Source organism: Macaca mulatta, chromosome 1 (assembly GCF_049350105.2).
Source record: "Macaca mulatta isolate MMU2019108-1 chromosome 1, T2T-MMU8v2.0, whole genome shotgun sequence".
NCBI lineage: Eukaryota > Metazoa > Chordata > Mammalia > Primates > Cercopithecidae > Macaca > Macaca mulatta.
Window position 1 is genome coordinate 165,878,243 of NC_133406.1, and position 12,345 is coordinate 165,890,587.

The window sequence follows — 12,345 nt, forward strand, 5'->3', positions numbered from 1 at the left end:
CCCACTCGCTGTTTTCTGAAGGTCAGGCCTTCCTTTCCTGAGTAGGAAGCTTATATTCCTACTCTGTTGTCATAAACTGGAAGCCAGTGGGCAGAATTCTAACCATAGATATTATTTGTTTGGCTTCCATAATGTTGTAAAAAATTTTTTTAAATTCACTCAATCTATCTAGCTTTTCAGTTTCTTTGGAAAAATCAGAATCTGTGGCAACCTTAGAAGGCACTTCTAGAAGGCGACATAGCTTCGGAGCTCAGAAGCAGCCAACTTTTAGACAGACCATGCTATAGGACTGTCTGCCATTCCCCAGTGTCATAATGTTTTTCTTTCTCCTTCGGGTTTTGAATTCCTGGTTTAAGACCATAAGGAAGAAGAAAAACTTTTCAGATCAGACACTGCTCTCACAGTGGATTTGGCAGAACTTATTGATATACAGAGCAGTATTAGGTTCTTTATTTCTACTCTCACTCCTCTCTGAAATTGTGATTCTTAGGCCTTCCAGGAATAAAAAATAAAACCAGCCCTTTAATAAAACATAGAATTTCTGTGGCTGTTTGCTTAACTACATGAGACCTGACAGAAACTTTGAAACACTCACATGTAAGGGCCGGATCAAGCACTCTCTATAAGGCCTCAACCTCCTTCCAGGAGGAAGGTAATGGGAGTTCCTTCTTCCAGGACTGGTCGAGGTTAATAGGTTTTCATACCATCATGTAAACACAGAGTTAGTTTCCTAGAAGATGCCTTATAATCCATTTAGTTCAATATAACTCTATGCAAGGAGATCCTATAGAGTATTTGATTCCTCTTCTTGATCAATTCCAGAGATAAAGTGTTTCACTATCATAAATATTATCCATTTTTGGACTTGTGCCCTATAAAATGGGTCTAAAGTGTTAAACTATGCCCTTTATCATAGGGTTTTTGTGACAAGATTTCTATTTGTTGTTTGATTCTGGAAAGTTATTTCTTTTGCTGAGCCAAAATTCATCTCATACCTTCTCCTGATTATCTCCCATAGATCTCAGTCTCTTCCCTCTTCTGCATAAAATCCTTTCTAATGTTTTATGACATTGATACTTTCCATGGTCCCAATATCATTTACTTTAGACATCACCAGTTATTTCAATGCTTTCTCCTATGAAATAGTTTCTAGAGTGATCATCATTTTAATAAATTTATATTTTATATTGTGTTTTAAAAGGAAGTTCTTTAGTTTTGGAGTGTTGAATGTCATACTTAGCAGTAAATTAAACATGCATTTTTCTATTTAATTTCAGGAGAGCTTGCACAGACAGAGAATAAAGCAATATGTGCCAGTAGGGCTGCTGAATTGCACAATCAACCATGGGGGGCATCATTCCCATTATGGTCCATGTAAACAGTATACTCTGTAGTTATGCAGGCAGTATGCAGCCTAAGTGACCCTACATGGAAGTCCCTGACACATCTCAGAGAGAAGTACCAGACACGTATGCAGAATAAGCATTAGCATATTACCCATTTCCAGGGTGTAAGAAAGAAGGCAAGTAGTTCATTGTAAGAAGGAAGAAGTTGGTGGTATGGATTTCATTGGAGAGAGCTATAAATGTTTTGAGTTCTCCCTGTTCCTACACCTACCTGCCATGCATGAGAGGGAATGCTTCCCCCTCACTTTAAACCAAATGAAGAGGGTTTTCAGAGCACAACTCAGAGAAAGCGGTCCTTGCCTCTGAATTTGGAGAATGCAGTGAAAAATATGTACTTTGAGATATAAGTCTGTCATATAAGCACAGTATTCCAAACATGATCGGTTTGATGCAAAACCCAAAGCAACTTTTATATCTCAGAGCATAAACCAGTATCACATTCATGGTTTTAGTTGCCATGTCACAAAGTTACCTTATATTGAGTTTCCAAGCAACTAAGATATCCAGATAGTTCCAGATGAACTGAAATTTGGTCACATATATAGATACTTTATATGGGCAAATAATTTTTCGAGAGTAAATCTGAAGCAACTTGCTACAGAAGCAGTGTCATGAATGTGGGGATTTACAATGCCTTGGTTTGTCTCTTACCTTGTTTACTTAGTTGACCAATCGTTGATCTCTCTGAGCCTCAATATCCTCATCTGTACCATGAGAATAATACCTCCCCCAAGGAATTGTGGAAGTTAAATGAGATGATTTGTGTAGGTGGTTAGCACATTGGAAGCACTAGATAAGTACAAATTCCCTTCTGCCTTCTTTGATGACACCCACAGTTTGTGATCTTGCTCATCTCCAACCACCCTCCATGGGACAATGTGACACAGGGACTGAGAATGGTTGCTAAGGAGGAGGAACCACTTACAAGCATGTGACTTCAGGCAAGTTTCTTCAGTTCCCTGCTTCTCAGAACCTTTCTTTGTAAAAAGGGGGAAACAATAGCATTTGAGCATAAGTTGAGATATGGCACTTGAAGCATTTGGGCACAGAGCCTGGCACACATCATATGTTCAGTATTTTTTTAATTGTCATTACTCCCACCCCAGCGACCATGACTATAGTGGGGTTTATTTACTTTGATGGCAGGGCCAAAAACTGTCCTCCAGAAATCTGACCAAAGGGTGACTTTGAAATACTATCTTTGTTTTGTTACAACTGAAGAGCCTTTAATTTAGTCTGGAAATCAACAGTCGATTTCTAGCAGGGGAACGTAGAAGGAAGGATGGCCACAGAACTCCATTTTGAGAGTCATTCATTCTGACCCACATCGTCTACAAAGTCTTTTGTCAATTTCTCTGAGAGACATCCTCCCCCAAATTCTAGGTGTTCTGTTCTGTTCCCCATAAATGACAAGGTAAATTTGAGTCTGTCACTTTCATTTCACCTGTCAGCTCTTCCTTTTAGGGAATTGACTTGAAAAGAAGTGGCTTTCCTCCTCTTTTCCCTGAATTCATTCTCTGGCTGGTTCCTCTACTAACACTGAGTTTTTTGCCATCCTCCCTTGGTCATCACATATGATGTTTCCTGTTGTGTTGCTTCCCTGTACCTATTGGGACTAGAGGGGCAACCGGGGTTGTTAGGAGCTAAGCTGCAAATAGATGGAGAAATGAAAATTTACACTTGTACTGGCCAAAATTTAAGACTTGGGATATAGTAGTGTTTAACAACCTTTTTATAACTAATGGGCCCTTGTATAATTTTTTTGAATTACTATGAATGTAGTGTTTTGATACAGATTATTTTTATGCAAGAAAAATAACAAATAATGTCCTCCTATGAGAAAGCCAAATGTACCACAATGAGATGACCTACTATAATTATTATAAAAAAAGAAAAAAGCAATTTTTATTTGGCTTGGGCCATGTTGCCCTATGTAACTCTCATTTCTTCTAGGCTTGTGGAAATCCTGAGAACAGGTTGCAAACCCATATTATTACCTTAATAAACCCTTAGGTGTTGGTCATCCTAGGTTGGGAATGACTGAGCATGGCTTTACTGGAATTATTAAAACAAAATCATTTAGTGATAAAAGTGATTTGTCTGAAGAATGTAATAATTTAAAATTCTAATTTATTTTCTTTTTATTTGTTTTTAATGTTATGATGCTTGTCTTAATATTGTAAGTTCTCACTTATTAAATGATGGATTAGCTGCATTTTCTTAAGAGAAGCAGCATGGTGAATAAAGCAAGAGCTTTGAATCAGAAAGATCTGATTCTTCCACCTACGAGCTGGTACCTTCATCAATCTGTAAACCTCTCTGAGGCGTGGTTTCATCATCTATAAAAAAGATCAAGAACACCGACTTTGTAAGATTGGTGTGAGGATGAGAGATGATGTATGTACAGGGAAGATAGTGACTGGCACAGTGTAGGTGTCTAATAAAGTGTAGTTATTATCATGAAGATGGGTAAATTACCATTTTTGAATGCTTGCTATATACCAGATCCTCCTCATTTTCTGATTAGAAAATAGAGGCTTTGAGAAAGTAGCTTTCTCCAGATCACATAGCTAATTTATGACTGTGTTCATCACCATAGGCCAGCTTTGCTGTGATAACCAGCAGCCCCCAGCTCTGAATAGCTTTAATCAGCAAAGATTAATTTCTCATACATGTCATGTCCATCATGGGTTTGTGTGTGGCTCTGTGCCACATCATCCTCAGTGAGGAGGACAAGCTGAGGAAAGCACCACCATCTGGAATGTTGCTGGTCACTGGGGCTAGTAAAAGAGAGATGAAGAATTCTGCTGGAGCTCTTAAAAGATTATACCCAGAAGTGACACACATCACTTTTCATATTTCATTGGCCAGAACAAGTCAAATGGCCATCCGTGCCTAACATCAAAGAAGTAGAAACATACAAGCCTTTCCTATAACCCAAAGTGATAACATCTTTACAGTGACTGAATTGTAATTCAAACCTGGATCTCTGATTTGCATATGGACAAAATAGGGCAACTGGAACCTCTTGCTTCTTCTTAAATCCATTCTTCATAATATGGCCTTTTTGGTACATCTGAAAAAAATTCTCAGAATTTACAATATCACAAGCATAACTACTCAAGTCTTAAGTGCAAAGGTATAATGCCAAGCAAACTAGAGGGGATTTGTGGATTTTCTCCTTTTTGTGATTATGCATAATGAAACTATGCACCTTCCTTGTCAACTTCGCCTCCTTCTTTTTCATTTATTTGCCTTTTAAGTGAGTAAAGTTATATATTCCCCTCTCGACTTCCTTTCACTGCTTACAAAATATTTCTCCACATCATAGCACACTCCAGTGTTAACCACGTTGCTTTTTCCCCTTTGGCTTATAGCTTAAGAAATAGCCTTGGTTGCTGTGTCTCAGTACAGAACACATCAGAACAATGAGCACCATAAAATTTTGTGCTTCTCTTTCCAATGTTGCAGAACCTTGGCTCATCAGAGCATTTTTCTCACGTCCTGTCTGACTGACCATTTAGCTCAGGGATAAAAGCTCCCTGTGGTGACAGGCTCGCACAGGTGCAGAGAATAAACCCTGTAGTCATGATTCTTCCTCCTGAACCAAAAGGTGGATTTTGATATGGCCTTTAAGTGAGAGAAAAACTTATTGAAAAAGAAGCCCAGAGGAACGAAGAAACCCCACAATTCTGATCTTGGGTCAGCTATGGGGATCATATTACAAACTGTCAATTTATCAAGAAATCCCCAGATTATTCTTCTCAAGTGATTCTGCGGAGCTTAGGACCATGGTTGTGCCGTTTTAATCTGCCTATTTATTAATTTATTTTTACTGCTTTGGGTTTTCCTGCAATTCACCAATGAATAATCTCTCTCTCCAAACTCTCACTCTAGAAATGTGTTTTTCTCTTTGTATTTTCTTTGATGTTTGTTCCACAACTTCCATTGAGTTATTGTCTTTTATCATAACAAGAAATTCTCATTAGTTCAGAATTTGTGATCATTCCAACAGCAACAAAACTTTTTTTAACCTATGTGCCCTCAAGGAGGAAATGTTGGCTAAGCAATTTACTAGTGAAAGCATGCTTGTCTGGAGAGTATTTAAGCCCTATGAGAAAAATCCATGAACTCCTTTAAGGGTGTTTATTTCCATGAAACTAATATGGTCATTACCAAGAAGAATCTTTACCTAATCAATAACTATGTCTTAAAGTCCCATCAGGTGGCATTTCCTTAATCAAGTCTCAGTTACAACATGAATGTGTAAGTAATAAAGTTATGTGTTTTTTTTTAAAGAAAAAAAAAGATAGTATAGGTCACATGGTTTGTTCTATGAGCTTAACTACCATTTACCTCCCAAATGAATAATCCTAGTCTTCTGTTCAAGACCATGAATCTACTTATAACCTAAGTTTAAGAAGCATAAGTTTCTTGTCTATACAATTTAATTCAAAGGTTGTGGAGATGAAGAGAATAAGGCAATTCAGCCAGCAGTTTATGATGCAGGAATGCTTGAAGACCAGTGCTGCTATGCTTTCATGGAAGGGCCAACTCCAATGTCATATAAACCAAATGAAGCTATAACAATGTTTTGGAGATGGTTGCTCTTAAGGGTGAGAGGGCATGGAGTACACTATTTACTCTGTCAGAAAACAGATGTGTGGTAATGAATGAAATTCCTGCCCTTCAGTTTTGTTTTTCTCCAGCCACATTATTGAGTCACTGTGAGTGATGAGGGTTGGGAGAAGAACAGTTGGCACATTGAGAACAGCTTTTATTTGAGATCAGCGACCTTGCATTTATTACCTTCCCTTTGTGAGGTTATGTCTTTTTACCTCTTGGATGTGGGAAGCAATACAGCAAAGTGTTTAAGAGTGTGGGTTCTAGAAACATAGACAACGGGATTTGAATCTCAGCTGTGCCATTTACTAGCTGATATTTAATTTATCTGAACCTCAGCTTTCTCATTTGTAAAATAGTGATAAAAATAAAACCTACTTCAAGGTGCGAAGATTCAATGAGTACCTGATATATAGTAAATGGTCAATGGATATTTTCTGATCTTAGGCCAAGTGGAGTCTTAGTTCTGTGAATGCCAAGTATAATGTCTATTTCTAATGGCAAACAGTAGTGTCAGCCATCTGTAGCTGTTTCAGAAACATTGGATCAAGTAAGCTAACCTAATCTATTGTGTCAGGCCATTGTGATGGCTCTACTCAGTTCCTCTCCCAAAATTCAATGCCTGTTGTTTAGAATGCCTTTTGGCTAGCAGTGGACAATCACAGACATGCTGAGCTTCTTAATATCGCTCAAGTTCACTCATACATGGGTGGCGCCAGAGTCAAAGACATATCCATTTATTACTCTTTTTATGTCACATTTTTCATGTCCTCTCCTCCAACTGGAGTGTCAAGGAAAACATGGATTATACTCTTTCTATCATTGTTCATGAAATACTTGTTAAATACTTTCTAAATCATGATAATTTGATTGATACTGAAGGAAAGAGCAGAAATTTATGCTAGGGTTGGAAGAGAGTAGGCGTGCACACCAACAACACAGTGTGTGGATAGGAGGCAGGAGTGACACAGACAATCCACAGTAGAAGAGGCGGCGACCTCGAAGCAGCAGCTTGACACACCTGAGCCCTGCTTGAATCCCATCTCAGTCCACGAGTGTCAGGGCCTTAAGGCATGATGATTTGATGTGATCCAGGGCTACTTTCTTTATCATCATTATATAAAAGCTCAGTGGGAGGCCAGTAAGGTAAGCATTTCATCAGGACATGCTCCATTGTGCAGAAGGTTAAATTTACAAGTGAGCTTTGAAGATCTCCGAAATGCCTTTGGGATTACATCTGGGAAGAAAGTCTTGGTAACCTGAACTCTGTCTTTCAGGAGAATAATAAACACATGGAAAAACTTATTTCTTCAATCTATTCATTAATTCCTTCATTTGCCTATTTATTCAGCACCCCTCTGTGAGAGGCACAGAGCATTTGGTACTGGGAATACAAGGGTGTGGTCCTTGTTCTCAAAGTCTGTGAGGGTAAGTTAGGTCTCCAATTGTGGTGATAAGTTAGTCCAGAAGTCAGCACACTTCATCTGTAATGGGAAAGATATCAAGCATTTTAGGTTTCATGGGCCGTAAAGTCACTGTTACAACTACTCAACTCTGCCATTGTTACCTGAAAGCATAGGTCATTTGTTAAAAAAATAAAAAATAAAAATAAAAACAAAAAAAAACCGGGTGTGAGCATATTCTAATAAATCTTTATTTGTGGACATAAAAAACAATGTGAATTTCATATACTTTTCATGTATCATATGATATTATTCTTCTTTTGATTTTTTCCCCAAGCATTTAAAACTGTAGCAGCCATTCTTAGTTTATAGACTGCACAAAAACAGGCAGTGGATCAGATGTTGTCGGCAAACCATACATTGCCTACCTGTGATCCAAGACATGGTCACTGCTATGTTTTGAATGCATCCTCCAAACTTCCTTTGTTGGAGACTTAATCTCCAAATTCATATGTTGATAGTATTTGGAGGTGGTGCCTTTGGGAGGTAATTAGGACTAGATAAGGTTATTAAAGTGGAGCCCCCATTGATGACTTTGGTGGCTTTGTAAGAAGAGGAGAGACCTGAGCTGACATGTTCTTGCCCTCTCACCGTGTGATGCTCTCCTCGATGTTATCACTGCAGCAAGAAAGCCCCCACCAGATGTGGCCTCTTAACGTCGGACTTCACAGCCTCCAGAATTGTAAGAAATAAATTTCTTTATAAATTACCTCATCTGTGGTATTCTATTATAGCAACAGAAAACGAATAAGACCGTCACTGATAGTTTAGATCTGTGATTCCTAAGTCCAGCTGCTGTTCACCCTAAATGAAGATCCAATCAACACTGTAGGTGTAATCCTTATCTCCCCGCTGCCATTCTACTTCTCTCAATCTCCTGACCTCGACTTTCACTCCACAGGTCTTTCTATAAAACCAAAATCATTTTATACATTTATGATACTTCTGGAGACATCTGGGGACTTTTTTTTTCCCGTGAGAAAATGAAAAGGACTCCAGTGACTATTTGGTCTTGAAACAGTTTAATTTAGTTTTTTTCTTTATTCCCTTTCCCTATCTCCATTCTAGAAATTAACATAAAAATTCATTCTGGCTAAATTCCCAATACATTTTCACAGTGAGCATTTTCTGAAGTGAAAATTAGTAGCTTCCTTGCAGTTTCATCAGGAATGTGAAATTTTGGAGCTCACAGGGGTGGAAAACTCAAACCCATTTATGAATTAATACATGCTGTTAAGGGTACCTCACTGTCTGCAGAGTGCTGGAAAATCTTTTCTGCAGAATACTGAGTATCTAAATAGTATATTTTAATTTCCTTTCTCATTGTGCAGTGAGAAAATACCATGTTTTATTTGCAAAAATGAATTTTGGAACAACTAGTACCTATATAAGATTATATTATTTACACCTTAGGGATTGGCAGCACCTGGAGTAAGTTACAATGTATCTTTCTAGTTCCTCCTCCTTCCCACTCCCGATTTTTATCCAGGTGAAATCTAGTTACAGTGAACTTTAAGGGCAACCTCAAATAGGAACCAGTGTTAGTGAGGATAGACATATGGTAGAAGGGTGTGGGGAGATGACCTCTGCCTTGGTCTAGCTCTAGTCATTTGGGCCCTGAAGCAGCCTTGAATCCTTCAGTCTCAGGACCTAAGCTAGCATCCTATTTCTTTTTTCTTGGAATGGTTCTGGTCACTCAGGTCCAAAACCTGTAATGGTATAGAATATCTGGCTTCTCTGGCAATTTATAGGGGCCACGGAAAAGTAAATCAACTTGTAATTGTTAAAGACATTTGTAGGCTCAAATCAGATAGATCTGGACTGGAATCCTAGTTTTTCCTGTTGGAAGCCATTGAAGATGTCAGAAAAAATAATTAATTTCTTTATGTATTAGTTTTGATAGCTATGAAATGGAGAAAAAAAAATCCTGTCTCATAAGATGAAGATGAGGATTAAATGAGATAGTAAATGTTCAATAAAAGGCTGAGGAGAGCATTTATTAACAATACATTACAAATGCTACCACTCTTTTTTTCCCTTCACTCATGCTGCAAATATTATTAAATTGTTGCTTCCTTCTGAGAATATAGAAAAATGGAATAGATGTACAAAATGAAATGGAGAAGCTTGCATTTGAGTAGAAAAGGCAGCCATCTACTTCAGCAAATGTAATACGAGGGTAAGCATAAAACAGAGGCATAGCCTGGCCAAGTGGCCCCCAGAGGCCAGAGTCATTAGCACACCTGAGGATGTCAAAGAGGCAGTGTTCAAGCTAAGTGTTCCAGGATGAATAGGAGTTTTCCAAGTAGTCAAGGGTGAAAGTATGTTTCCACTAGAGGGATAGTGCAAGAGTTTGGTTTTGCTAGAGTTTAAGGTAGTGGAGAAAGTGGTCCCAGAGGCTCGGGAAAGACGCTGGGGCCAGGTGATGAGGGCTCCTGAATGTCACACTGACGAGTTTAAATTCTGTCATACTCAGTGGGCCTTTACCACGTAAGGAAAAGCAGAATGACATTAATGAGGTGATGCTCTTCCCACCTCTAAGTGTGACTGACCCAGAATAGAGACCCTAGAAAGCTCAGTCACCACTGATACGTCCAACCCTTCACTTATACATGAGAAACCTGAGGCCAGAGATCAACTCATTCTGCAAAACACCTGATCAAGCATGAACAAAACAAAAATAGGCTATCTGAGTCTAGTGCTTAAACTTCCTCCATATTAAGATCCTCATTTAAATCCAGGCTGCTTCATCTAAGCCCTGCATTCCATGTACTGGATTCCAATACAAGTACTGTTCCTGGGTGCTTTACTGAATAACTGCGTCTCCCCCACCTACTGAAAGCCAGCACTGTCAGCCCTGCACGCTGGAAGTGGGAACCTCAGCTAGGAACAAGGATAGGAGTTTTCCAAGGAGGAAATGAGTCGATTGTAATGCATTACAGATGCAGAAACAAATTCAAAACCCAAAACAGATTGAGAGACTTCCTTCTTTCCCTTGAATTTGCAATCGCTGTTTTAGCACTGGAAACCACCGCATCACGCAGTAGCTGCTCCCTGCTCTTATTACCCCCAGCTGCCACCCAGTCCTTCCTTCCCCAGGGCGTAGCAGGAAGCACGCCAGCCAAAATGTGTGTGTGTACCTGTGTGTGTGTGCGAGCGTGTTTGTGTTTTCATATTACAGGTGCCTGGGGGAACTCTCGCCCCAGAGCAACAGAGCAGGGGCTTGCCTGGGTCTCCTCCCACATCAGGGCCCAGAAAAAGGGGTAGAAGCTGGCTTCACCCCCAGCTTCCGCAGGCTGGGTTCCAGCAGCGCCTCCACTTCTCCAGACCCTGGGCGCTTGCCTCTCTCCTCCCTTAGCAACCGGGAAGCTGTGGATACCAACGGAGAGTGGGAGCCCGGTAGGCTGCGGGTAGCCCGGGCGCCCAGGGGCGGCGGCGGCCCAGCCCAGGTGCCCGCGCACAGGGGACCTCAGTGCGGAGCCACCCCGCGAGCGCGACTGTCGCAGCGCCAGCGCGCACGGGGCCCCACGCACCCACCCTCCGCACCTGCCGCGGGGTCCAAAAGGGATCCTGCAAAAATGAGCTATTCTCACCCCTCTGGGTAAGTGACAACTGGAGCTTTTCCACGCTGTGGCAGGTGGCGGCTTCAGCCAGCGGCCCCTCCTCCTCCCTCCTGCTGCGGAGGGAAGGGGCGAGAGGGGAACGAGGGGGAGGGCTGGGGAGAGGAAAAAATATACGAATTCTGGGTTGCAGCGAGGATGGCAGAAATCCCAGGCATCATGTCTCCTCCCTCCCCTTCTTCGTTTCTTTCACCCACGTTCACCCCTTTTGAAATGTTCACCCTGAAAGGATTAAAAAATAGATGTGAAAAACGCATACATTAAGTAAGGACCTTCGCTGGGATCAAGAAGATCCTGTGGTGTGGAACATGTATGTTTAGATACAAAAGAAGAGGTTATCAAAATATGCATTCATTTGGAGATTTGAGACTAGGAGATGCATTCTCGCCGCAGCTTACATATAAGCGAGGTGTGAGTTCATTCAGTATCGAAAGAGGTTTCATTGGGAAGAGGGGATATTATTTCAGGGATTTTTTTCCGCCCAACTCAAAAGAATCACAAGAGTCTTTAAAAAGTATTTTAATAAAGGAAGCTTATATGGCACAAGAAAGAGAGGAAGAAGTTGTGTGCCTGTGTATTTACTCATGATCTTCAGTTGCTTTAGGTAGGTGAACCCCTTAGAGGACCTATTTTGGCATTACTCATTGTATTCTAGAAAGAACGCCGTCATCACTGGCTGTTGAAAAAAAAAAGGTTTCTTTTTTTTATTGCAAGGGAGACTATCCAATTTCCTCCTGAATTAAACAATGTAATGCATATTAGACAGCTTTTTTATTATGATACATCTAGTAAGATAAATATCATAGTCAATCTTGCAATTAAATTAAGATACTTTCCTTTTTAATTGCATTTATTGCACATTTTTAGGAGCAGCAAATTAGCAGAGGACAACATATTTGAGATCATTTGGAGTTTGTGATGTTTGAAATACCACATTAGTCGTTGTGTTGGAACTTACACCGAAACTTCAAGATTTTACTTTTTAATGAATTCTCTGAGTGTAATGACATAAATGAAAATGTTTGAAAAAACTAAAGCCATATAAGGTGCCATGTTGGAAATCATTTTGAGAACTTTTAGAAAAGTGATATAGCTATGATTAAATGAACTTTTTGTTTTGTCTCAAGTTGAATTTAATTTAGGTACTTTTAAACATTTTGATGCTGAGCTCCTGTGCAATTTTAGTTTTCTGTGGGTCATGTAAGATGTAAATAGCACTATTTTTCAGCAGCT

At 39.8% G+C, this 12,345-nt stretch overlaps 1 protein-coding gene across 1 annotated transcript in view; it reads left to right on the forward strand.

Annotated features, from left to right (window-relative positions):
• The first annotated feature begins 10,832 nt into the window (after positions 1-10,832).
• The window catches only part of ERICH3 (glutamate rich 3), a 111,185-nt gene continuing 109,672 nt past the window's right edge, over positions 10,833-12,345 (forward strand). Inside the window, exon 1 of the mRNA XM_015142624.3 lies at positions 10,833-11,093. Coding sequence (XP_014998110.3) covers positions 11,071-11,093 — 23 coding nt within the window. The 5' untranslated portion in view covers positions 10,833-11,070. The remainder of the gene's footprint in view (positions 11,094-12,345) is intronic.